Source organism: Hypomesus nipponensis, chromosome 18 (genome assembly GCF_054491055.1).
Source record: "Hypomesus nipponensis isolate SF chromosome 18, ASM5449105v1, whole genome shotgun sequence".
NCBI classification, from domain to species: Eukaryota; Metazoa; Chordata; class Actinopteri; order Osmeriformes; family Osmeridae; genus Hypomesus; species Hypomesus nipponensis.
Genome location: NC_140378.1, coordinates 10,440,001 through 10,465,390, shown reverse-complemented (window position 1 = coordinate 10,465,390; position 25,390 = coordinate 10,440,001). Strand labels below are relative to the sequence as shown.

The window sequence follows — 25,390 nt, the reverse complement described above, 5'->3', positions numbered from 1 at the left end:
TTTTACACACTTGTTTTTGATATTAAATAATTTATTTCAAGCATTCTAACATTATGGATGTCACACTCATGTTCACTCCTTAAATAGATCGAGTTGTACCAAACTACCCAAGGGGATGCTTTTCTATTTAACCTATTGGCTCAGATTCCCATTTCAAGATCCCTGTTGGTGGCATTCGCAGTCTATATTTAGCTTGACTATAAAAAGACAGTTCTCTTGCCCCTCAGCTCTGGCTGTAAAATGTGCAGCCACGTCAATAATGAAAGGGATATTTGTCCACATGGACAAAGGATATTTTTGGCAGAGCATTATGGATGTTATTTTTGCCACTACTATTTAACAGTAGCTATTAAGTACCAACACGAAAGCCAGACGATCGTTTTCAATCAAACTGCATCGTAACTGTATAACATATTTGCTTGTAGTCTACTGTTGGCCTACATAGCACAATGCGTTCAACCTGATGTTCAAAATGGCAGCGGGAGCTGTAGTTGCAGCGCAGCCACTGCTCAACCCCCTTCTTGTCGGTAAAGTAGAATTCTCAAGGACCTCCCACTCCTCATGTGTCGTCATCTAGCCTGAGCCGGAGAGAATATTTATGAGAGAAAATCGTGGAAAAACAAGTACCGAACCGCCTGCGTAGGCTAAGCCGGCTCCCCTTGTCCGGGGCTTTGTTTTATTTAGATAGCCGGTATAGCTAAAAAGGGGGATGAAGGGACTCCTGCCATTTTACCGGGCGTTTTACACCTTAAGTAACCTACAAGGCAAGCGAAATGCTGGATTTGCCGGTTCTCAGTGCGGGTTTTGCGGAACCGTGTCTGATGGCAAGGTACGATTCGAAATGCAGCTGTTGATTAAATCCCTCTATCAGTTGATACATTGTTGCCTTGCGTTGTGTCAATTGATAGGCCTACCTTTTTCATTCACGGTTTCCGTATCAGTAAATGGGTAACGTCTCATTTTCCGGTGCCTTTCTGAGATGTTAATTCAATGTAACCTATTTACCCATAGCCTATAACACATCACACATTTTCCCTATAACAACGCAGGGGCCTAATAAAGTTAACAATATTTCAGATGTTTATTAGGCCTATCATTTTTCATTCACCACATCACGTTATCATTTTTATTTCACCATTAGGTAATCAACCCATGGGCTTGGTAACATATATATTTGTTTTATTAAATGGCCATAATGATGTTAGTTTGTGCTATTTGAGCAATCTCTGTCACCCAGTCTGTCATCAATATTGCAGGCTTTTGCTGCATCAGGTCAGCAATGGGACCAGGTGTCTTGAATGATCACATTAAGCTTCAAGCTCCAGAACAACATAGGTTCATTGTGTGTCAGTGATTGTTTCCTAATGTTGAGTTGTTTGTATTTTTTATTTGAATAACTTAAAATCAGAATATCCAGGAAATAACATGAATGCTTATCTTCCCATGGTTCTCTTCTGGTTCTTTTTAGCCACAGCCTGGCTTTGGCCTGCTTTTCGACATTGATGGGGTGCTTGTCAGAGGAAAAACTCCTATTCCTGCTGCCAAAAAGGCCTTTCAAAAACTGGTGAATTCTCAGGGACAATTTGTGGTGCCAGTTGTGTTTGTCACGAATGCGGGGAACTGCCTTCGACAAACTAAAGCAGATCAGCTCTCCCACATTCTTGGAGTGCCTGTAAGTTTCCTATAATTGATTCTATAGATCTGCTCTACTAAATATGATGGCCTAGTCCCACATTTGTCCTAAACAATCTGCAATTGTTTTCAGATCACACAAGACCAGGTCATTATGTCCCATAGTCCTCTGAGGATGTTCACAAAGTACCATGAGAGATGTGTTCTTGTGTCGGGTCAAGGACCAGTCCTGGACATTGCCAAAAAGTATCCTATCTGTTGTATACCTGATCTGTGATAATGAAAACTGTAGTAATAATGTTATCACTTGGTTTGATAATCCTTAATTTGAATTGCTGCAAGTCTGGGCTTCCAAAACGTGGTTGGCATTGACACGCTGAGAGAGTCCTTCCCTTTGCTGGACATGGTGGACCATAACAGACGACCTAAACTTCCTGTGAGTTTTAAAACTAAGATACTATTAGAATTGATCTTAAATACAATAATAATATGTAAAATAAGAAATGCATGGTAACAATATTCATATCAATATAACTATTTTATTTTTAGTCCACCTCCATTGTCAACCTTCCAAACATAGAGGGTAAGCACTGTGATTTGTTTTAACGTTTTTTTCTTTTTCTTAAACCGTCACAGCAATGTTTCCTGACTTCATAGCTTATCCTATAAAATCTGTCATATATATCTCTTCATGCAGCTGTGATTCTCTTTGGCGAGCCCATTCGATGGGAGACTAACCTGCAGCTAATTGTTGACATCTTGTTGACCAATGGGAACCTGGGTAGTACCCACCAGCCCCAGAAGCTGCCCCACCTCCCTCTGCTGGCCTGCAACATGGACCTCATGTGGATGGCTGAGGCACATTCTCCACGGTAACCAACATAGCTCAATACTGTCATGGAAATTAGTCAAAAGCAACAGAACAGCTGTGTTTATTTCCTGTTCTTAGCTTAATGTGTGGCTTTAAAGTTTTTTATTTTGTTCTTTTGAATGCAGGTTTGGTCATGGGACTTTTCTAGTGTGCCTAGAGAACATTTACAAGAAGATCACAGGTAAAGAATTAAAGTACGAGGCTCTGATGGGGAAACCCAGTGAGCTGACCTACCACTTTGCAGAATATCTCATCAGGGGCCTGGCTGTGGAGAAGCAATGGAGATTGCCCATCACTTCCCTCTATGCTATAGGGTAGGTTGGACATAACGCAACATCAATTGAGATGATTCCCAAGCAACATAATGTTATTGAGAGTTAGAGAGTTGACATATGAGTGGAGAATGTTTTCAAAGCTTCATAAAGTGATGCATAATGCACAATGAGGGCAGCACTAGAATGTTGTGGTATGTCCTAACCCATTTTCCCCCCCATGCCTGTCATTCACTCTCCATCTTTCTGTCCTTTCCCCAGTGACAACCTCATGACTGACATATACGGTGCCAACCTCTACAACCGCTACTTGGAGGAGAGGACAGCCAAGAAGAAGTCCAAAGCAATGGCCAAGATGGCATCCGCCGCTGGCGCCAGCACAACCCTGCCTGAAGAGGTGGAGGTGGACAACGCGTGGGAGGGGGAGCTCGCTCCCCCCTTAGCCACTTCCTGCAAGTCCATCCTGGTGTGCACAGGGGTTTACAACCCACACACAGAGGTGCCCACAGATGCTAACCAGTGTATCAAGGAGACTGTGTTTCACGGGCACCGTGACTTCCGTTTCGACCCTGCACTGGTGGAGCCAGGCCACATTGTGCAGGATGTCGACGATGCCGTGGATCTCATCTTTGAGCAAGAGAAGTTTGTTCCTCTGTAGTTCATGATGTCATCTTCCAAAAACCCTTTGAAATAGTCTTGGGTTCTATCAGACTGAGGTGGTTAGGTGCAAGGGAAAGTTAGTATTAGAGGGATAGTTGTTTGGAGATAGATAGTTCTAGAAAATATCCCTCTCAGTTCTCCACTGAAAAATACCACTTTTATCGAGTTACTTGTGATAAATCCAACACTGTGGACAGTGTTTATAAGTCAGGGCATTGAAGTAACTTCATAAAGGTCATGTTCAAATCATAACATTGTAACAAGTACTTGACAGCTGAGACAGAACAGTTTTTTTCTCTGTTATGTTGTTTTATAGATGGTTTTGATTGAGTCAGCACAATTACCCAAATTCTAAGCAATGACAATTACATTTAAAGAATGCCTTATTTGATGTAATTAAGTATTTTCTTGTGCATTATAACATTTTAGCTGGTCCACCCATCCTTTATTTATTATTACAGTTATGTTACCTATGTTTTCCATCGTATTCATTTTATATTTTACATTTGTCCAAATGTTTTTTCTTTAAACATTATGCATTTAACTTGTTTTTTTTCTATGCATGCATTTCATTAGATTGCAAATTTGCACTGTGAGAACATAAGAACATATTATTTAGAGTGCAGTATGGTCCTTTGACAGTGCTGTCTAAATTGTCTATTTACCTACATGTGTAACTATTTCATGAGTTTTTGCACAGAAAAAAATGTTCATTTAATGTTACCATATCTTGCAGGGCTGTTCATCCTACCCTTAATTGTATGCATTTCTTTTCATATGCATACAACAAACTGTAACTAGCCATTTATATTTATATGAAAGATATAAATATAACAAAAGCTATTTTTCCATTGGTTGATTACTTGTGTCTTTCAGTTGCATTTCATATTTTAAGAGCTCAATATTGCCTGGAAAGAGCATATGTTAGTTTACATGCACACAAATAACTCCCTTATAAAAAATAAAGCCCTGACATAAACTTCTGTTTGTGGTAAGAATCTTCTCATTCCCATGAATTGTATGACAACAGACAGAAACAAAAGAACCAATATGTCACGAATGATAACAAGACATGCATTACTGTACAGGGCAGACTAAAAGTCAATTCACAACAAATGTAATTATAGTCTTTAAGAATTCAAACTTTCTTATAGCATTAAAAACCCATTCGTCAGCATGTAGGTAGTGTCGTCCATAGTTCTTAGTCACACAGGTACACAAACCTCAGGTGGCCTTTATCTTTATGTTGTTCTCACGCAAGCCATTCATTATCTGGGGTAAAAACTCTATGTTAATCCGAGCCGTCTCTAAATCATCTATCCAGGTAATGTTGGCAGAAGTCCCACTGCTCTCTGATAGCATGCTCCGGCACCTTCTCCTGTGCTTGGGTCTGTGAGAGTGTAACGATTGAGCCTCAAAGTCTGTCTGTGGCTCGTCTATTTCCAGGATGAAGGTAGAGTGTTTGGCCAGCCTTAAACCCCACAGCAGCAGGGCAATGAGGCCACAGAGCATCCCCCCTACCAGGCTGTTATAGAGGCCTCCAGTACATCTCTGCTGACCACAGGAAGAGAAGTGGGCATCACTAAGGGCAGTGATGGCTGTGTGTGCCACAGCCCTGGGACTGACACAGGTGGGCACCCTAGACACAGCTGCCCTATTCCTCTGCAGCCACACCCTCAGGTACTGGATCCCACAGTCACAGTGGAAGGGATTCCCAGACAGGGTGACCCTCCTCAGGAGAGGCAGCCTGTCAAAGTGCCCTGGGGGCACCGTGGTAACCTGGTTGTCCTGGAGGTGCAGCTCAGTTGTGTCTGTGGGGAGAGGAGGTACCTCAATGAGGCCCAGGGAGCTGCAGTTGACCTGGAGTCCTGAGACCTGGGCTGAACAGTGACAGGGCTTGGGGACAGTCTGTGCACTGGATGTATCCAGAAGGAGGAGGATGACTAGACAAGAACCCAGAAGCATACTAAAAGAAGATTTATTCAGAAATACATGTTAAATTATTTTTTTGATTTTTTTAACCAAATACTTGTTTTGGTTGCAAAGTTTTACACTAATTAAATGTATTATTACAATATGTGAGGTGCTTTCCATTAAAGTAAAAAGTATTTTCAGGATTGTTGCCCAAAACAATGTAACAAAGATGCAAACAAGTGCAATATTTTGTAATGAGTACACAGCCACAAATCAATAACAATTGTTTTTCTGGGACACTGAGTTACTTGAGGCCCATTGAGGATTACCTTTCAGTGTGTAGCCAGAATCTAAATTTCTAAAGTTAGGCCTACCTTTTAGTGTCAAGCCAACGTTGAAGGTTGTGTATGTACATTCACTCATCTTCAAGGCCTTTTTTCTGTAAATCCCCTGTCCATAGGTCAATCTGTGCTATTCCACGAGAGGTCTTTTCAGGCATTCACAAGCGTCCATTTAGTACCGGACGTGTTTGTAAAATCTAAAAATGATCATTTGCACTTATGTAACAGCAGCAAAGCATGTCAATTGCACCATTGAGAGGCCGTTTTGGGGCCATGTGACACGTAAAACTACCACTGGAGGGAGAAGATAAGAGTATATCTGCCACAAAGGGGTAGAGGCATATGGGTGAGTCTGTGTGGCACTGCAGGCCTACATTGCTAACATAAATTGCCATTAACGTAGCATCACAAAAAGGAGCCAAGGATGCATATAACAATATGAACATGATTCCATTTCATTTACATTGTCTGCCCTTTCAATCAATGTTTTTCTGGAGATGCCTACATGTACAACAAAACTTTTTTTCACCACTAGAGGGTGTGAAAACAGCCATTTAACGATGTTTATAAGCATGCCCTCTAGTGGGGATTTTGTACACTATAAGGGACTGGCTCTGAGATCCTCCCCTAACTTTTAATAACCGTCAAAACTAATGAGAGACAAATCTGCAGTCAGAAACCAAGATTCTCAGTAGTTGTCGATACACATTATATGAGATAACTGTTTTATGTGGCATACTATGACAAATCCAACAGTATTTTTATTCAATACGTAAGAGACAAATGTGAATACCATAACTCATATATTTGTTTATTTAGCGTTCTCAACATTGTCACAGTTGAATTTTACAATAACAGGGGTCTTACTGACTCACTACTCACTGTACAAACAGAATGCACATTGAAATGAGGCCACTCTTGACTTTCCCTTTTTTATGTGTCTCTTAAAATGAGCCTGACAGAACAGCATTGTAACATTGGGATGAACGTGTGTGTGTGTGTGTGTGTTTGTGTATGTGTGTTTAATAGGCAGAGAACCTTATAACAGTCTGTCTTTTGAGATCCACAACAAATAAGAGCTCACTAAAGGTGGAGGCAGAGAGATAAGCGATATGTTCCTAATTAGGACCCCTCCCTCTTTCTTCTCCCCTATGAGTTGATGGGTGTACACCCTGATCCTTACTGCAGATATCAGTTTAGATAAGTGATCATATAAACACTATGTACAGTTCCATTTATCTCCCACTTGGTCCCTTCTTGTCTTAACCCTCCTTCAAATAAATCCACACCCTTATTTACACAATGAGAGCCCTCAGATAAGTGCAACCGTGTTTATGTTTGTTCTTTATACAATGGCTATGTAGATGAGATGCATGCTGTGCTCCAATCAAATTCAGCTTAACATGGAACAGCAAGAGCAAGTCAACATCTGGAGATTTAAAGTCAATCTAAACAAAATGGAGGTCAAACTTTACAGGCTGATTTTCTGGGTCAGCTCACAGTGAAAGGAGACACGATGCATCAGATACATGCAGTGCATTGTTGGGGTATCTTCTCACACTACAAAGATGACTGAGGACATCTGAAGCACAATAACATACTGTATATTAACAGAAACGTACACTTTGTCTTTACATTGTCTGAAATCTTTAGTTAAAAAAGAAATAGGAAATCAATAGAAAGACACATTCAACTGACCATCAATGTCCCAAATCAGATATGTTAATCTGTCTAAATTTCCTTATAATACAACTTGTCTAATAAGAGCAGAAATGAGTGAGTCTGACTTATGGTTCAGGTTTTCTTAGTGAATGTTAAAATACATGTACACCCTGATATTGGGACAAACAATTGACTTTCACTAATTTACACACTATAATATACTCTTATTTGTAGAATGTAGAAAGTTATTGTTCTTTACATATACCCATTTCCTTTGTTAAGTTGCATTTCTACGCTGTATTTCTGCATTTCCTGAAAAAAAAGCGTTCATATGTGCTTATCCAGCAAAATATTTCTGTTCTGCCCAGAGGGAAGCATATTCCTTTATTAAAATATATACACACACATTCCTCTTTCTATTGTGAATGGTGTAAGTAGGTATTTATATATTCTGAAATGGAAAAAAGACGATATTTTTCACCTGAATCTCTTTCCGGACAATATGATGACCCACACTAGCAATACTAGTCTGCACTTCTGATCATGATTGCACTTTAACTCGCCATGGTAACACTGATTTGTTATACATGTGCAGAGGATAGCCTCACATCAATAACATTACATGCAAAATCACTTAGTAGACATTCCACTGAACTCCAGGACTGTTCTTCTCATGAATACAGTCACACATTAAGCCACTGAGAAAGAACAACAGGGGTCAAAACTAAATAAATAAACGACACATTGTGAAAACAAACAAAACAGGAGGAAACCTTTGCATGTTCTGAATGTACAAAATCCGTCCAGAAATATTGCACAGGATAAAAACAAAGATAACAAGAATAATTCTCTAATTACTTAAGAGCTTTACAGTCACTAACTTGAAAGGGTTTTGAGGAAGAAAAAAAAAAAGCAATGACACTGAAACAAAGTTCAAAAATATAATTGTTTGATTTTGAAGAGTCAAGAATGCAGCTGCTGCATATATGTAAGGCAAAAGCCAGGTGCACTGTGTGTCCATGACCTAGGCCTCAAAATACAGTAAACTTGAAAAGTGTCTGAAAGGAGCAGCTCTAAGCTTGGACAGAATATAACTCAACAGGGACGACAAGCTCAACACCAACGGGCTTCAGTTGATCCCTTCCTAATTTTGAACAGTACTAAGCATCATACCAGCATTAGCATTCAGGGAGGGAATCACACACTCAACCTATGAAGGACAAGTGAGGACAGTCATGACAGGAAATGTCTTCCCAGCCATACCCATATGCCACAGCTGCACTCTAGAATATCTCCATTCTCCATTTTACGGGCAACAAACTCCAGAGAAGATTATTATTGGCCGGACTAAATGTGAGTTCACTCCCTTCAGATTGATCCTGTTACTATAGAGTCAGTATAATACTGATAAAATTCATTTTCGATGATAATAATAATGGTTGTAAGTATGATCTTACAAAGTACTTTACGCACAATATACTGTACATGAAGTGGCGACTAAATAGGTTATGCATAAGTAATTGGCACATTTATTCATGAGAGCTAGGAGACAACACAGCTGTCATCTACGGTAAATACAGCACTAAAACTACTAACATTGAGACTTTCTACTCAGTTTTTAACCTGTCTGTTGATCTAGTTAGTGTGAAATGATTACGTCTAGCGATTTCACTACATGAATTATACAGGAGGCAACAACAAATAGCATTCTTAAAAAATGAAGATAGGATTTGCAAACCTAAGAAAGCAGAGCATTGAAAGTTAGCTCGATCAGATCAGAGCAAATGTGTACAATATAATATGCCATCATCAGCGAAAACAGTCAGCCATCTTCTCTCGGGCCTTCCCCAGGCAAAGGGAAGACAGACTATTGTAGGAATGGAGCAGTGGAGAGGGACTGGTAGAGAAAAGACAACTTCTCTTCAGCCATAATGGCCAGGTTGTGTGTGTGGGTTTGTGGAGAGTAGGAGAGAGTAACTTCCTGTTGGAAAACGCTCCCCTGAGACCCTGACAGAGCAATGCCTGTAGTTTGAGTGACTGAGCCAAGACTCAGCGTGGAAGATTGAAGTCTTGTTTCCATGTCTTTAGGTGGGTAGTGAAGGAAGGATCCAGGTGCGGCCTGTAATCCGCCCCCAGCACAGCAGCAGTAGAACACAGTGGACAGGCCATAAACTCATACCGTCCCTTTGGTGTAAGCAACTGTCCCTTTCTCTCTTTTTCTTCTCTTTCTCTCTCTTTTTCTAGGAGGGAGGTCACACCACGGTGCTGATGCCACTGTGTTTGGGTTTGGGCCCGCCAGGTGCCGGGCCCTGCTGCTGACTATGGTGGTGAGGAGCATGCTGGGAGTGTGAGGCATGATGGGAATGCTGACTGTGGTGGCTGTGCTGTGTGTGTGCGTGTGTGTGTGAGGTGTAGGCTGGGTGCTGGTGGTACTGTGTGTGCGGTGGGGGGTGGTAGTGGTGATGGTGATGGTAGGGGGGCGGGTTCTGCTGGACCTGGCAGTACTGGGAGTGGTGGCCGTGCAGCTGGCTTTGAGTTGGGTGGACGCTCTGTGCCGTGTGGTGGAGGTTGGCTGGGTGGGGCTTGTGGGAGATGAGGGTGGGGTGACCAGGCGGAGGAATAGGAGGGTGGCTCTGCAAAGAGGGCTTCCCTCGCTTGCTGCTGAATAGGGACCCAAGGATGGAGGAGGAGTTGGGGATGGGGGGATGGCTGCGGGGTGCGCCCTCGCGCGGGGTGGTGGCTCTCCGACGTGTGTGAGGGCTGCTAATGATGGACCCCTGCAGGAGAGAGGAATGTAACAGCAGCCCTGTCAGTGCCTGTGACAAAGCCCAAAACTCCACACACAGTACAATTGTACTACGGCTGTTTGGCAAATCATACTGCACCACTCATGGAGGTGGTTCACTTAACCTGGAGAGTGAGGGTAAACAGCAAGAAGCAAAATGTTACAGAGCATGCAAAAATAAACCAAAAATGTTCATCCCAGGATGGAGGACAGACAGACAGACTATGAATGGTCAAATCAGCTTTACCCTCTTTAGATAATGTCAGGGGAAAAGAAACCAGCATTACCATTTATAAAAGGTCAATTGTCAGAAGAAGGTGAGCTTCAAAGTCCAAAAGTCTGGTAGAAATCTGACTTTTTTTCTGAGCAGATTAATGATCACAGTCAAATACACCATGTGGGCCTATGACACAAAATAGTAATGGAACTAACAAATTGATACCGAGTTAAAATGACATCATATTAAATTGCTCTCAATGTTGAACACCTTCTGAACCTGCCAAAAGTCACACATGCATCTTGTTAAAATCAACAGAGGCAGAAAATACACATGCAGAGGAAGTGACAGGCAACCTCTCCATCCATATTAGGTTAGCATTCCACTGACAGCAGTAGGCTACTATTACAAGCAGCAGGACTGAAGCTCTGGTGTGCACATTTCACAAAGTGGCCTGGACACTTTTCCACTGTTCTGGTTCCAACTTTTCCAAGACCAGATTGCTTTCAACCTTCGAAGGAATTATACATATTCCCTCTGGTACATGCTTAATCTACAGCTGGAAAGAGATAATGTGACTTCTTTGAAAGTGGAATCAAAATGTCAGGGTCCCAGACTTTAACCAAACACATGGACACATGAAATGAGTGAAGGATGATGAATGAAATCCACATCTTATTGAATCTGTATGTAAAGAAGCCCGTCAGTCTAAGAGAGTCCTGCTTCTAACACAGTGTTCCTCCCTGGACCTAACCTTGCTTCTAGGATGGGGACAGGAAAGAGACCAGGACACAGTTACTATATTCAGTGGCTGTGGCAGAAACCCAAAGAGAGGTCAGAGAGCTGGACATGAGTGAATGGAAAAGGACAGTAAACTATGGCAGATACAGATGGCTTTGGGGAGACAGAAGGATCAGTGGGGAATTAGTAGAGTCATGCTTGTTTCAAGAAAAAGGGCAAACTGGCCACATGACCAAGTTCTTTCTCTTCCAGTCAGGGCAGCATCAGAGGCAGGCAGCCCATGCATGCACACTAACCCAGGCAGGCAGGTGGTTAAGGCATCCGAGGAGAAAAAAATGATCAAAAACAAATGAACTGAGAGTCTATGAAGCAGAGAGGGTGCAATACCAAAAATAAATGGTGTGTTTTGACAGTGCACATCATCACATAGAGAGTAGCTTGGATACCAGCTGCTTCCAACTTACTTCCATATTGCTGTCTAGTGATCCTGCACTGCTGCGGCGCCCACGCTTGCCTGCCCGAGACATGCAATACCACAGATTAGAGATGGACAGCACTCCTGGATCAACTACAGAGGTTTATTCAGCCCTCCGATCCCCTAGGGGCAGTGCAGGGGTTGTGAGCATAATTCTATCAAGGGCACAGTGGATCAGGGGTCAGGGAGAGAGTGAGGGATTGGTGGGTGGGTTTTGTGGGTGGTGTAGTTGTGTCCTTTTAGCGTCTACTTGACCTAGATTTACTACAGGACTTACTGTGAAAGTTTGTCCAACATAACAAACTTGTGTTAACTTGTGTAGACTATTGTATGTACCAAATATTGTTCTGTATCACGTATTTCTACTTTGGAGCTTTCTTAAATGCTCCAGTAGTTCAAAAAAATAATAAAACTAAACCGCTTCTACCTGCCGACCAAGGGATTTACCAAGGTGCAATTTCACCTGAGGCCCATGGGTCAACTACTGAGCATTAAGGGCTAATATCTCTGTATTCTTTCTACAAAGAGTTCACCAACACATTCTCATAAAATGTGGCAACAGGAGTTTAATGTTGTCACAAGATGTAGATTGTCATAAGGGAGAGTCTCGGGTGGCTTCACGCCAGTGGTAGGAGGAACATCAAAAGCAATACAATGGCTGTTGCATATGGGATGTACAGGCAAATATAGGGCTGAAGGGCAAACAGAGCAGTCTGCCAATGTTAGGCTTACTCAGCCGATGAGAACATGACCAGTTATTACACATGAGCAGGAGAGAAAACTGAATGGGCGTGGGAATAACAGGAAGTACATTTGAGATGAAAATGGCAAGAAAAGAAAAACAAAAATACTTCACACAGGAATGACCCCGCTATCATGCCACATCCTGCACTGAGAAGGTTAGGGCTTCAACATAATATACAAAAACATGAAACAGGAGGACTGAAGCATCATGGTTTTGGCCTACTTCAACACAGACTAAGCTTCAAAAGTACTCTATGGATATACACCAAATCATAACTAGAACAGAACAATTGTATCCCCTGGTGTCAGAAAGAGCCCCATAATGGATTTCATTACATTATCATGGTAACTACTAGATAAGGTAACAGAAGTTTGTCTCAGAATCTGTGAAATGTTGAAGATTTGGAGCTAATATGCTACATAGTGTTATTTATGGAAATGAAATGTTTTTTGACGTAAAAATTTGAACCAAATCTTGACATTTCACAAACAATGAGAACGGAACGACCCTCAAATTCAGTTGGATTGATAGGTTAAAGATATAAATGAAAGAGAATGACCGAGAGGCAAATATGAATATCACTGATTCATGTAACAAACAATGAACATTGTGAAATGCTTGGAAAAATAAGGAGGTATCTTATGAATGAAAATGAGACATGTAAAAGTGTAAAACAGATAAATCTAATTGGACTAAAGTACCAAATGAAGGGATAAGAGCCATAGTTGAATTCCATTCATCAGTGAATATATAGCCAAGTCATAGAACATTCTACTTAAGTACAAGTTCTTCATTCTTAACAAATACTTCCACACTGCAGTCCCTCTTGGTAACAACAAATGAATCTTAAATAGGCCACCAATAAAAGCAAACTGTGGATTTAACAAATGGAATTCACACATGAAGTAATCCAAATGTACTCATTACAAGCCAAAACACACTGCCCATAACTATAAATTCTACCAATCTGAAAACGTTCTGCTTCATGGGAAGAGCTCTGGGATCATCTTATGCATTAGTGGGACATGATGTGGTTGGATCCCTCAGCATCAGGATGGCTAAGTGACAGGCTGGAGCTCTGGCGGAGACTGTGACCTCTGTGATTACCTGCTTCGGAGAGGTCGCGCAGGGAGCTGCTGAGGGCGCTCCTCTTCAGCCCCTCCCCCATGGTGTAGGTGTCGTCCAGGCTGGCACGGTTCATACTGCCGTTGCCCGCCTCCTTCTTCAGGCCAGAGCTCTGGGACATGCTGGGCCTCACCACCCCCTTCTGCTTCTCCAGCTCCGCTGTGAAGCAGAACAGACACACACACATAGGTGTGAGGACTACACTGGAAGCGTGTATGTGAGTGTGTGTGTATATGTGTCCTTGGAACAATCCTCATCACTCAAAGTACACAAGCGACAACAATTTAACCAATATGCTAATATTGTGTGTGATCTTGCAGTTGCCTAGCATTTGTTGGATCTCTGTAAAGTCTCTTTAGAATAGTCTTTAGAATAGTCTGATTATGTTTCTGTTAATACATCTCTTTCTACAAAAAGCCCACCCTCTGGTAACATATCTGTGAACTCTTTTAAAAATTCTTCCTCCTAAAGGTCCTAAAGGAATGAGTAATGAGGACCATGCCCTGTTTAATTTTACTGGCTTAACTGGCCCAAGGCAGCTCAGGACGAAGAGAAGAAGGAAAGAAGAGAAAAAGAAAATGTCTGCTCACACTCTATCCTGTATTTCTCCATTTCCTGGACCTCAGCGATGGATTCCCGCAGGTCGTCTGTGAACTTCTTGCGGTCCTGGGGGTTGGGCGCGTTAAAGTTGATGAGGACTTTGATGTCCGCACCTGGTATGGCTGATGTAAGCCTGATCCCATTTGGGTAATCTGGGCCAATCGAAAACACAGACAGGGAGAGAAACCTTTAACCACAGGGCATTGATCAAAAAGCAAGTTTAAAGGCGCCAGGAAAGTCTGTGTGAAGTATTGAAAACGTAAACACTGTTACAGTCCATTAGTTTGATTTGCACTTCCAGTGAGAAGTGTTATTGTGCTAAACTAAAGCATGCCAAGCTTTCTGTAAACATGCTGGGTTAATACACTGCTATGTTGAGAGGCTACGGGCGCTTACTGCTACTTACACTGGTTCTCAAACAGTAGAACCTGCATCCCATACAAAGAGAACGACTGCCGGAAGCTGTATGTCACCGAGTTCTTCTTCTTCTGGAAAATCTTTGTCACCTGTTCCCACACAAGACACACACAGCAGGGATTATTCACGGAAGCGCACTTGAAAAACATATGAAGAAAGATCTGACCATTACCATGTTCAAGACTCTGAATCTACAAATCATTCACTCTTCTTCAAATCCCTTTGATTTTTTACCGGCCTACATAATGAGCAGATTGGTGCAGGGGACATATCTAGCAAAGCCACAGGGTGGAGGTCTGGCAGAGCCAGGCCGGGAGCAGTGGAGGAGCCTACCACCAGCAGGTCGTTGAACAGGAAGATCTCCCGCTGGTGAAGACCCAGCTTCTGCAGCTTGTTGGGGTCTGGCACTTCAAACAGCCGGCAGTAGCACACCAGCCTGCGGTGAGGCAGGGACAGCACCTAGAGGGCAGCACAACAAGCAGTAGCACACTCAGTATCAGGAAACGCTCCCTCCATGACCTCAGTCCCTCCCTGGAGCTATGCTTTAGCGAGGGCAGAGAGGTCAAATAGCTTGGAGCTGAACTGAGCCAGGGACATTGACTCCTCCAGCCCATTTGGCTGACAACATCAGATAAGCTTTGATCTTGGATGGGACTATCTGTATCTATAACAGGGTGATATTAATCACAGAGAATGTACCCTTGGATACATGTGTCATATATTCCTCCAGATGTGTGCATACAATTTTAACACCAGGTTATAAATATATAATCAAACTGTCTAATTCATCCGATAGAAAAGAGAGGGCATAGATCAACATGTGCGGGATGATCATGCAACAGAACATTGCAGATCCACTATGCACGACTATGTTGTAGTGTATAGTGTGTAGTGTGTGGTCTGTTGCTTGGCAGGGATTTATACCCTGCTCAGCACAAAGTCAGTAAACACTGCAGCTCACTGCCACCTAGGTATTTATATCTGTTGACTCTGTCTACAGGAGAAACTGACGACAGACTGCTGACCTGGGGAGGGGGGGGGGGGGGGGCGGGCATTGCTTGCTCAAGAAAGCCAGTTCTACTTGATGTGGATGTAGCAAAAGCCATATTCACGTACAGTCCTTGGTATTTTGCCTATTACTATTTCCCCCTAGGGATGTGAGATGATTGAAATGACTTGTGTCATTGTGTACTTACACATCCTAGGCCGTGGTGTAGAGATCCGATCTGAAAGGAGAGCACAGAGAGAAGATCAAAGAGAGGTTCTCATCACCGCTAATAAGCCTGGTCCACGACATGGTGTAACCCTAGAAACAATCTCATCTCATTTAGTGTTTGTGCGTCAGCTAAGGGGTCATGTGGGACATTTCTCTACCCTGAGCCTCGTGTGTGTGTGTATGTACATCCAACCCATCTCATAAAGAGAACAAGGCACTCCCACTCTTGATCTGTAACGCCGTAGCAGTTATTTATCGCAGCTGAAACAATATATCCTGAAGCCCCCAGTCTGATAAAGCCTGACGTCCCAGTTCTGTGTTGTGTTTCCTCAGATGAAGAGTGACTGAAGAGGGTATTGTCAGACAATATAACCTTCTCTCTACATGACTCAGGGAGGATTTAGTGTAGGAATATTATGGGATTGCTGTGTGGAGCGTGTGAGAGGCTGGGTTCTTCACTAGGAGTGGATCTGCCTCTGAAGGGCTCGGGAGACATGAGAGGCACCAGCGTGAAGGTCCCAGCACTAACGTGACTGCAGGCTCACACCAGGCAGCACTGAACAAAGCCCCTTGCTCTGCTCACATTCAAACCGAATGCTGATGAGGAGGCTTGCACTCAAATTAACACCGAGAGAGGTGCTACATTAGGTGTCATGATGACTTTCAATGCAGACAGATGGGAAACCTGCTTTACCCTCCCAGTTTCACACATATTTAAGTGTCTGTAGGAATGAGCTTTGGTTCCTGGTAGGATTTGAGAGTAACTCACCGGTTTCTTTCCCACAATGAGCTTCTCCACCTTCTGCACCTGAGACACGTGGTCCTCGTTTGTCTTCAGCTCTCGCTTCCGGATTCTCTCATAAATGCCTACCAGAGTCTCCCTGGGAATGTCCTCCCCATCATCCACTCCTGATGGGGAGCAACAATAGGTTAAACACACAGAAACACGCACACATACACACCCACTCACACAGAAATACACACACATACACACCCACTCACTCACACAGAAACACACACACATACACACCCACTCACACAGAAACACACACACACGCACACACCCACTCACACAGAAACACACACACATACACACCCACACCCACAAAGGCACACCTACCCACACAGACAAACCCGCACACACACACCTACATACACACACAAACCAGACACACAATCAGACAGACACACAGCCTACCCACAACGACACACACATACACACCCATATTCACATGCATACCTCTGAGGTTTTTGACAAAGTCCTCCAGCTTCATCTTCCTCTCCGGTTTGACGTTGGGGCTGTACATGTCTGTGTTAAGGAGGATGATGGCGAAGGCCAGGATGAAGATGGTGTCTGGGTTTCTGAATTGTCGCACCACCGTGGGGTTACAGATGCAGTAGCGCTGACTGAACACAGATGGCAGATAGGGAAATGACGCATCAGTACAATAATGAGTATATTCATATTCTGCTGGTGAAAGAAATGCAGTAAAGTGTGATTTGCAGGGTGCAAACCCCTAGGTGATTGACAGTGACTGCTGACTGGGATGGTGGTGTGGATGTGCGATGTCACCATCAACCTCTCAGCATGGCGTGAGGAACTGGTCTATTTACTCAAGCATAAGTAATATGGTGCACTAAGTCCCTCCACACATCAATAAGTCATTCAGCACTGCCAACTGGGAGTTGCACTGCAAGACACTAGTTGATAACCACTCAGTGCTGATTGCAAATGCAATGCAGAAACAGAAAACAACATTCATTACTACCATGTAATATTCATCATATTTTATATTTTGGGAATAGAGGGAATAGTGTGATGAAGGTCACACAGCAATTTAGCAGTTTACAGACATTGGTAGTGAAACAGCTCAGTCATATGACACTGCAACAACAAACTGTATGGCTGCGAGTGTCTGTCTGTCTGTGTGCTGTGTGTTTCTGTATTTTGTCATGTTTTTCTATAACTTCTTTACCTGTAGGCCTCAATGAGTCGCTCCACCTTCTGAGCCTCTCCCTGGACACGGATGTGGTTCTGGAACTTCCTCAGGGCCTCGTCCAGCTCCATGGACGAGAAGTCCATCTCATCTACTACACAGCTGCAACACACACACACACACACACACACACACACACACACACACACAGAAGAAGGATGAAGCAAAGACTATTTTTACATATGGGCAGATCCACAGTATGCTACCCTTCTGTGTCCAGCCAGCTCTAATGACAATAACAGTCTGGGGGGGAGGTGACAAAGAACATGTCTAAGATGGGGAATCTGAGATGCCCTAGTTTGACATGAGTTATTAGATCTGTGTGCTTGACAGCAGTGACTTTGGGTATAACAGGCCACACTGGCACAAGTCCTTAGCCTCATTGCCTGTCTATAACAAGCCTTGTGCTTGGGAAACTAGTAAGAAGGTAATTCATACTGAAGTTCATACTTACTCTAAAACATCTCTGTTGAACTGTTTCTGCCGGTTGCCCAGAAACTCTCCAATCATCTGTCTGCTCAGGCCCTTCCTCTGGAGCAGGAAGTGAGCCACGCCCACAGGTGTGTCTGGGACAAAGCCTCTCTCTGTCAGGTACTGGATACCTTTCTCTGGCTTCCTGAAAAAAGACACACACACACACAGTCAGGTTAGGTGCCAAACGTCATTCTCAGATAAGGAAAAATAGTCAGATTTCAAGGCCTGAAGTGACCCATCTCATGGGGTTAATGCCATTAAACATGATGCCCCCATGTTCAAAAGTTGATGTCTCCTTGTACTACCAGGCTTTGGAACAAACAAGAGTGTCAAGAGAGGTGTTTGCCTTTCTGGCTGAGAGGGAGTGGCCTCCACCCTGGTTAAACATTCACCAGAGGGCAGAGCATGCAGAGACTCTACCTGACATCATAGAGTAGAAATATGCGCCCCTTCTAAAGTCTACGACTATGTCTTAAGTGAACTGCGTTCACAGTGTCATAAACAAGCATGGACATGCATAAACCAAGCAAATAAATGTCTGCCAGCCATTGTACATTCAAATTGTACATTCAAAGCCCTCATCCAAAACATTTTCTAATTTCAAGCTCCCTTGAGGGTTTGCAACCTTGAGAATTAGAATGAATTAGTCTGATTACTGTTGATTGTGTGGTTCTCACATCTATTAAAGCTGATTACTCTAAGTCACCCCTGATTCTATACAAAGCCTCTGTCAATGCTGTTCTCCAGTTCTAGAAGGGGCTAATCACTCTAATCAGTGCTGGGCTGCTCCCTCGGAGCTGGGTACCTACTTGTTGAAGAGGTTGAGGCCGATCCTGTAGTGCCTCTTGCGGATGACGTCGTTGCTGAAGACGGGTGAGTCCCAGCTGTTGCGGGTCTCTTTGTGGTACGTCTGCTTGCTCAGGGTCTGCTCCCTCAGGCTGTCCCTGGACGACGACTCGGAGCTGCAGTTGATGGTGTCGTTGGAGTTGGACGTGCTGTTGATGCTGTCGTTGTCCCCGTCGGAGAAGTCCGACTCGGACTTGCTCTGCCGGTTGGCCGAGCCGTTGATGGCCAGGTGGCTCTCCAGCTGCCGGTGGCGGTGACGGAGCGGGGCCTCCTCGTCACGGGAGGGCGCCCGAGGGGGCGGGCCGTGGGAGATGTGTTTGGGGCTGGCCTGGGAGGAGGTGACGATGTGGCCGTGAGGTTCGTACGCCGGCGGGCGCTTGATGGAGCTGCGGTCGGAGCGGTCGCTGAGCTCGGCCGAGCTGTCGCTGGGGGGCTCGATGGTGAGCAGGGGCAGGTGGTCCACCCTCCGCCTCTGCTCCTGGCACTCCAGAGAGGGCGTGCTGCGGCAGCTCGTGTCCGTGTCGCGGCCCTCGTCCTTGGGGTCCATGGGCCAGTACTCCTGGGAGGAGTTGGCCGAGCGCAGCCGCAGATCCGACTCTGTGCTTGAGGGCTGGTCACCTGACCGCGAGAGCGCCATGGCGGGAGACAGGTCTTCCTCGTCAATAAACAGAGTGACATCACTGTACGACGCCATCATCTCATCCCGCATGCGTCCAGTTGCTCCACGGTGGGGCTTGACCTGGTAGGCTACCTCCAGGCCCACCTCAGGGCCCATAGCCTCAGGATCCCCCTCATCCTCCTGCAGGCTGCGGCAGTTCAGGGCATCATCTATAGACTCTGCTAGAGACTTGACCTGCCTGGAGAAAGCATCCTCTAGCTCCGTGATGGCGTCCGTCAAGTCGTTTTGGGAGGCCGGGTGAGCGGCCAGGTTAGCCTGGTGGTGGACCTCCATATCTCCACACTCGGATTGTACCACGGCCAGGGGGGTGCCATCGTCTGTTAGCGACACCTGCTTCCCCTCAAAGTAGGAGCTGTGGACTTTCTCCGGGCCCTCGAAGGAGAACTGCATCCTCATGTTGGACAGAACGATACGTCTGGACATGCGGTTCTCAGACATAGAGCTCCTGAGACGCTCAAAGTTCTTGTTCATCTGGTACTGGCGGAAGGCTGTCTGGATGGTGCGGGCTGCATGCCGGGTTATGAAGCGTCCACCATATTTACGCTCCAGCATCTCCACCTGAGGACCACAGGGAATCACACATCACTAGCTGTCTACACTCATTTTCCCAAGGACCAGAGTCTGTAGTTAGTGAGGACAGTGAGAAGATACAATAGTAGAGACAACACTGACAGAGATACTTTGTGTGTCATACAGTACAGTGACAGAATGTTCTAGTACCTGTTTGTCCTGGAGGTCAGCGGAGAGCTCATAGCTCTCAGAGAGCGATCTGGAGCGCTTGATGGCCTCCTCTTCAGCCTGTTTGCGGAGGATGGACTGGGAATGTTGGAGCTTGGGCCTTCGGGGTCTTTGGGGCCCCGGCTGGACGCTGTGGCCGTAGTGCGGGCCGTCGAAGCGGTCAGGGCTGATGGCTGAGCCGTGGGTCACAGGCCCCCTGCCGTAGCTGGCTCCTCCGTCTGGACCGGTCTCATTGGGCCTGGCATCCCCTTCCACACTGCACAGAGACAGAGGACACATGGTCACTCAGGGCTTCTCTTCCTCACTACACAACAACAACACTGTGCATATCAGTCAGAGTTAAAAAGACTCACCTAGACACTAAAACAACGGACAGCGCTTAACACTGGTGGATTCAGTTTGACCATGTTTTGTGTTTTTTGAAACGGCATTACATAACCAAACGGCAATAGTTGTTGGTGGATTGGGGGAAATACTGCAATGCTTTCTGAGAAGTGCTGATCCCACAACTTTGAGATATACAGCCACATTATCAAACACTAAGCGCTATGTGTTGATTAGAGTGCTTCTGAGTGGGTGTTCCATGATTATTATTGGAAATATGACCGTAAATCATAGTCTCAGGAATAAATAGATGAATAACCAGTCTATATAAATGAAAGAAACACAGAAGGCTTTTATACATGTCGTTGGAGGCTGATCAAATATCAATTAAATGCAATTCAAACATCCCTTCCACTGAAGAAAGAACTTGACTAAAGGGTACTCACTCACTCTTACGTTCTGCCGTGCTTGGAGAAGCCTGCTTTACACGCAGAGACCTTCTGTTTTCTATGAACTGCCAACTCTTTCTCCAAACCTTATCCACCATTCTACCTGCCTGCCCGTCTGCATGAGTCCAGAGTACACATAGACTACTTTCAGAGAAGCAAAGTCTATAGCACCTTCACAGCCAATCAGTGACCAATGACAGTTACATCATGTTGGTGTATCGAAGTTTTTTGTCATTGAGACAAATAAATATTCCAAAGTCCAGTTAGGTTTGCATGACAAGGTAAACATATCAAAACGTAGTCATCACGTAGAATGATCTAAAACTGAAATCCGTTGTGTGAGTCGGTGAAGAGGATAGGGAGGTGTGAAGGTATGATAGGGAGGGCTTGTTTGTGCAAACATTCATGGCGAATAAAATCCCTTCTGATTCTGAAGGGTGTGGGAGGGGTCAGGGCTGCTTCCTCAAGCTTGGTAACTTTCACTTTTCACTGCAAATTATGTTTGAATAGTGACGTTGCCTGGAATGTACCTAAGAAACACCTCCAGTTCCTTTTGAACGTGTAAAAACCTCCTCTGCAGCAGATCTCCTGAGTCATCGGCACAATCACGTATTTTTGTTTTACCTCAACTTGAGATGCAATTTTTTCTCTTTAAAATCCCCTACATGGCGTATTTAGCCCTCACCTGCTCCCTTGTTTAGTAATGAATGCCTGAATGCCTGGTATTTAATCTAACAACCTGGTCGAAATGTAAGCACTGTAAGAAAATTGTACTGGAAGTGAAACTTTTGAATTTACTTCACTTCAGTTTGAACAGGTCTCATTTTGTTCAAAGAACTGCTCTGTAAGAAACATTGTCCTCTGTTCCCCCTCCAGACTTTTGGCTGCTCCTCAATCAACACTTGAATGTGTGATATGTAAACATCTCTGCCCACCACGCGGATCACCTGCCAAGCTGCCACCAGGTACACAGCAACATCACTGGCTTTCAGACTCTGGCTTCCAGGTACAAATTGAGTCATGTACTATGAATCCACAGCTAACCCTACAATAACTAAAATGTCCCAGATACCTTTTATGTTATATGTATACTGTTTTATATAGTGACAATGTTGAATTTGGTCGTATTTGCAGCTGATAGGCTACTCCCAAGTGTGGTAAATTCTGGGGCAGGTTAAGAGCTGAGACACACAGGGTCACATAGAGCACTAACAGGGGATACCTTGACAGTAAGGCAATGCTAACTGTCTCCCTGGGGAATTAGACTCAAGCACAGTGCACTGTGTGCAGTATCTGGACCACCAGACAGACAGGACATAACCTGCCCAGGGACTGCGGTTGAAAATTAGCCAGCCGGCTAAAACTGGCACTTTTACTGAAATGTTGATTAATGTGCATTGTGCATCCCTGTAAAAAAATAAAAAAGTCAAACTCAGACAGACAGACATGTACAGACAGTCTTATTTACTGAGGTACCAACACAAACCCAGCTTGATGGAATAAAAATCACACTTCTTGCATAATCGCCGAGGGGACAAAGCTCCCCCTACCATCTGTCATGACAAACGGTCGTCACTAGTACTCAGCCACCGCACCACACACCCTCACTTTTACATGGGGTTTGACAGTGCAGCCAGTTCTATGGCTTCATCACTGGAAATCATAGGAAAATAAACAGCCACTAAATATTTTCAGGGGGGTCTGACATAACAAAAATGACTCATGCAATAGACAGAAGCCTAGGTGGTAAGGAATATAGGTATAGATTGATAAGATAAGAGGTTATTTTAGTTTATTCGTCATTGTATGGAACAGGGAGTTAGACATGAATATAAATATGTTTGGAGGCAGTTGAGCCTTCAGTGCTACTGTGTTTCAGAAACTGCAAGAGTCTTCAGGGATATTCATGAACCTCTGACCCCTGTTCCAAACCGTCCACATGACCATCCAGTCCACCACCCTCACCCTCCCACTGACATAGGGCAAGCTTTGTTTATCATACCCCTGCATCCTCCATTTTTCTTTAGCCCGCTGCAATTCTTTAAACAGCCTTGTTAGCAAATAATAGGTACAGGAGAGAATGAGAGATGGATAGACAGACAGACAGAGTGTGAGAGAGTGGGTCAATTGTGTGGTGCTGCTGTTCTTTTCCTCTGCGAGGTCACCCTCTTGGTCTTCTCTCTCGGGTCAATTGTTCATGATGACAGGAAAGAGAAGAGAAAAAAAATGCCCCAAAAGCTATTTCAGAGAGCAGATGTTTTAGTTTGCAACGAAGGGTGAAAAGAAGGGAGGGAGGGGAGTGCAGGGCCTCATATGACATCACTCGAGAGGAGAGGCTTGTATAAACAACACAACCACACACTGCTTTTGGATACAGCAAAGTTGTTACTACAAATGGGAATACTGACTGCCACGCTTTCATGTGTTTTACTGTTATTGAGCCTAATCAGGAGGGCCATGATAAAAACAAAGACAAAGCAAAACAATTCAACTTCTGATATCTTCAAAACACATGAATTAAGTGTATAATGGTTCCTTGAGCTGGTCAAATGGCCATTTTTATTGGTCATCATATGTCCAGCAGGCGTGAGTTCCTTACTCCTGTCCCATGGAGCCCAGCTGTAAGGCAGGCTTGGGGCAGCTCAGCTGGCAGTGATTTTTAGCTGGGGGTCCTTAGGGGGTCAGTCATCTCTTCCTCTCCCTCCCCTCCCTCTCAACACATCCTGACAAACAGGCCCAGGCTTCACACTAGTCTACAACATGGACCTGAGGGAGCTACATTCCTCGGTCCGGGAAAAGAGGAGTCACATCTACTAGAGTTCTGGGAAAAGAGTCTGGTTAATGAGGTGCAGGCCGGAGTTAAGGCTGGGTCTGGGTCTGGGGCTGGGGCTGGGGCTGAGGCTGGGTCTGGGGCTGAGGTTGGATCTGGGGCTGAGGTTGAGGCTGGATCTGGGTCTGGGGCTGGGGCTGAGGCGGGTCTGGGTCTGGGGCTGAGGTTGAGGCGGGTCTGGGTCTGGGACTGAGGTTGAGGCTGGATTTGGGAGTGAATCAAGGGCTGGGAGTGAAGCTGGGACTGGGCCTGCGACCATCTGAGGTTGGTGGTTGGTAGGGGAGTTACTGTGTCAATGAATTGCTTTAACAAGTCTGCAAACCACTGCAGTGTGTGCATGCATGGTTTTCTCATTAGCTCATTATCATTCAATGAAAGCACTTTGGTTCAGCTCTTCAGTTAAATTCAGATTGTTCTTTGATAAACAAAAAATGGGTTGATGAGTCTCAAACTAGGCAGTGGATTCTGAGAGCAAATGTTGCAATTATTTGTTAAGAAAAACGACAGTATGTTCTGTATATAAAATGTTCCAGAGCATTGACCTAATCCTGTTATTTTACAGGCACCACACAGCTCAGGCCCCACACCACAGAGCCCCGTACAGACCACTGACAAATGGGCTCTGAACACAACAAAAACAGATGTTTTCCCTCCCCTCTCCTCCACTCCCCTCTCCTCCGCTCCCCTCCAAGAGTGACTCACAGAGCTCAGCTCATAAATACAGATGCAAACACTGGTCCACAAAGACCCACATGTGGGGGAATGCTTTCAAGGTCAAAGTTGAGGAGACCACACAGTAACATGTTAATGCAGTGCAAATGCAGTATAAACAGCGACACTGTTTGAGAGCACTCTGATGTATCTCTGCTTTCAGGTCCCATAACCATGGATCTAGTTAACCACTGTCTAAAGACAGCCAGGGCCAGATTGGAAATCACAGTGTAATGCAGCTGGAAATTGGCAAGCTGTGCTGGTCCAACTGATGAGAGAGTTTCCAACAGACGTTTTGTAGTCAACGATCTCATCGGTGTCAAGATTTCAACTACTGTGATTTCAAGCCCAGAATTGAAACTGGCCACTCAAACTTTAGTGGCCGAGCAGAGCTTGTTGCTTTATCTCTCAGGAATGGCTGTCTAGACAAACTGTAGCTCCAGTCTGACCACTCATCTGGCCCATCAGGACAGACTCTCACAGCTGCAGCACTTTCTGTTGTAAAGCTTGAGAATGGATACATTGTTTCCAAACTGATATGATTGAAGCAAAAGGGTATTTTCACATTTCTAAGGCTCCAGCAGGCCTGCTATCATAATCCCTGTCTCTTAAGATAGAGACAGATAGAGAGAGAGACACAGATAGAGATAGAGAGAGACACAGATAGAG

General features: G+C 44.5%; 3 protein-coding genes across 6 annotated transcripts in view; 1 reads left to right on the top strand and 2 right to left on the bottom strand.

The window, feature by feature from the left end:
- Window positions 1–232: 232 nt before the first annotated feature.
- On the top strand, window positions 233–4,278 carry LOC146252044 (haloacid dehalogenase-like hydrolase domain-containing 5). The gene is made up of 8 exons (XM_084681116.1): window positions 233–829; window positions 1,469–1,672; window positions 1,766–1,878; window positions 1,975–2,068; window positions 2,182–2,215; window positions 2,330–2,504; window positions 2,629–2,817; window positions 3,037–4,278. Exons 1-8 carry the CDS (start codon window positions 710–712, stop codon window positions 3,431–3,433), a joined length of 1,326 nt encoding a protein of 441 aa, XP_084537242.1. The 5' UTR covers window positions 233–709; the 3' UTR covers window positions 3,434–4,278.
- A 121-nt stretch (window positions 4,279–4,399) lies between these two features.
- gp9 (glycoprotein IX platelet) lies at window positions 4,400–5,967 on the bottom strand. Of its 2 annotated transcripts, none has more exons than XM_084681118.1 (2): window positions 5,724–5,967; window positions 4,400–5,350 (listed from the first exon to the last, which is right to left on the bottom strand). In XM_084681118.1, exons 1-2 carry the CDS (start codon window positions 5,762–5,764, stop codon window positions 4,660–4,662), a joined length of 732 nt encoding a protein of 243 aa, XP_084537244.1. In that variant the 5' UTR covers window positions 5,765–5,967; the 3' UTR covers window positions 4,400–4,659. The 2 variants fall into 2 exon arrangements, with proteins under 2 accessions (XP_084537244.1, XP_084537243.1); XM_084681117.1 differs by having other exon boundaries at window positions 4,400–5,401; window positions 5,724–5,965.
- A 520-nt stretch (window positions 5,968–6,487) lies between these two features.
- The window catches only part of iqsec1a (IQ motif and Sec7 domain ArfGEF 1a), a 20,969-nt gene continuing 2,066 nt past the window's right edge, over window positions 6,488–25,390 (bottom strand). The window contains exons 1-14 of one of the 3 annotated variants that reach the window (XM_084681016.1): window positions 21,178–21,718; window positions 20,390–20,663; window positions 18,954–20,227; window positions 18,125–18,286; window positions 17,650–17,772; window positions 16,914–17,080; window positions 16,443–16,582; window positions 15,654–15,683; window positions 14,791–14,916; window positions 14,447–14,546; window positions 14,031–14,192; window positions 13,423–13,599; window positions 11,560–11,609; window positions 6,488–10,129 (exon numbers count right to left, since the gene is read on the bottom strand). In XM_084681016.1, coding sequence (XP_084537142.1) covers window positions 9,605–10,129; window positions 11,560–11,609; window positions 13,423–13,599; window positions 14,031–14,192; window positions 14,447–14,546; window positions 14,791–14,916; window positions 15,654–15,683; window positions 16,443–16,582; window positions 16,914–17,080; window positions 17,650–17,772; window positions 18,125–18,286; window positions 18,954–20,227; window positions 20,390–20,663; window positions 21,178–21,278 — 3,411 coding nt within the window. In that variant the 5' untranslated portion in view covers window positions 21,279–21,718 and the 3' untranslated portion in view covers window positions 6,488–9,604. Of the gene's footprint in view, window positions 10,130–11,559; window positions 11,610–13,422; window positions 13,600–14,030; window positions 14,193–14,446; window positions 14,547–14,790; window positions 14,917–15,653; window positions 15,684–16,442; window positions 16,583–16,913; window positions 17,081–17,649; window positions 17,773–18,124; window positions 18,287–18,953; window positions 20,228–20,389; window positions 20,664–21,177; window positions 21,722–25,390 lie in introns of those variants that run through there. The other 2 variants (XM_084681017.1, XM_084681018.1) reach the window with 2 other exon arrangements.

Coding starts and splice junctions, on each gene's coding strand:
- LOC146252044 (XM_084681116.1), top strand. CDS start 710: ATGAAGGGACTCCTGCCATTTTACCGGGCGTTTTACACCTTAAGTAAC. Junction 830..1,468: donor GAACCGTGTCTGATGGCAAG/GTACGATTCGAA, acceptor GGTTCTTTTTAG/CCACAGCCTGGCTTTGGCCT. Junction 2,818..3,036: donor ACTTCCCTCTATGCTATAGG/GTAGGTTGGACA, acceptor TCCTTTCCCCAG/TGACAACCTCATGACTGACA.
- gp9 (XM_084681117.1), bottom strand. CDS start 5,764: ATGTACATACACAACCTTCAACGTTGGCTTGACACTAAAAG. Junction 5,402..5,723: donor CGTTGGCTTGACACTAAAAG/GTAGGCCTAACT, acceptor ATCTTCTTTTAG/TATGCTTCTGGGTTCTTGTC.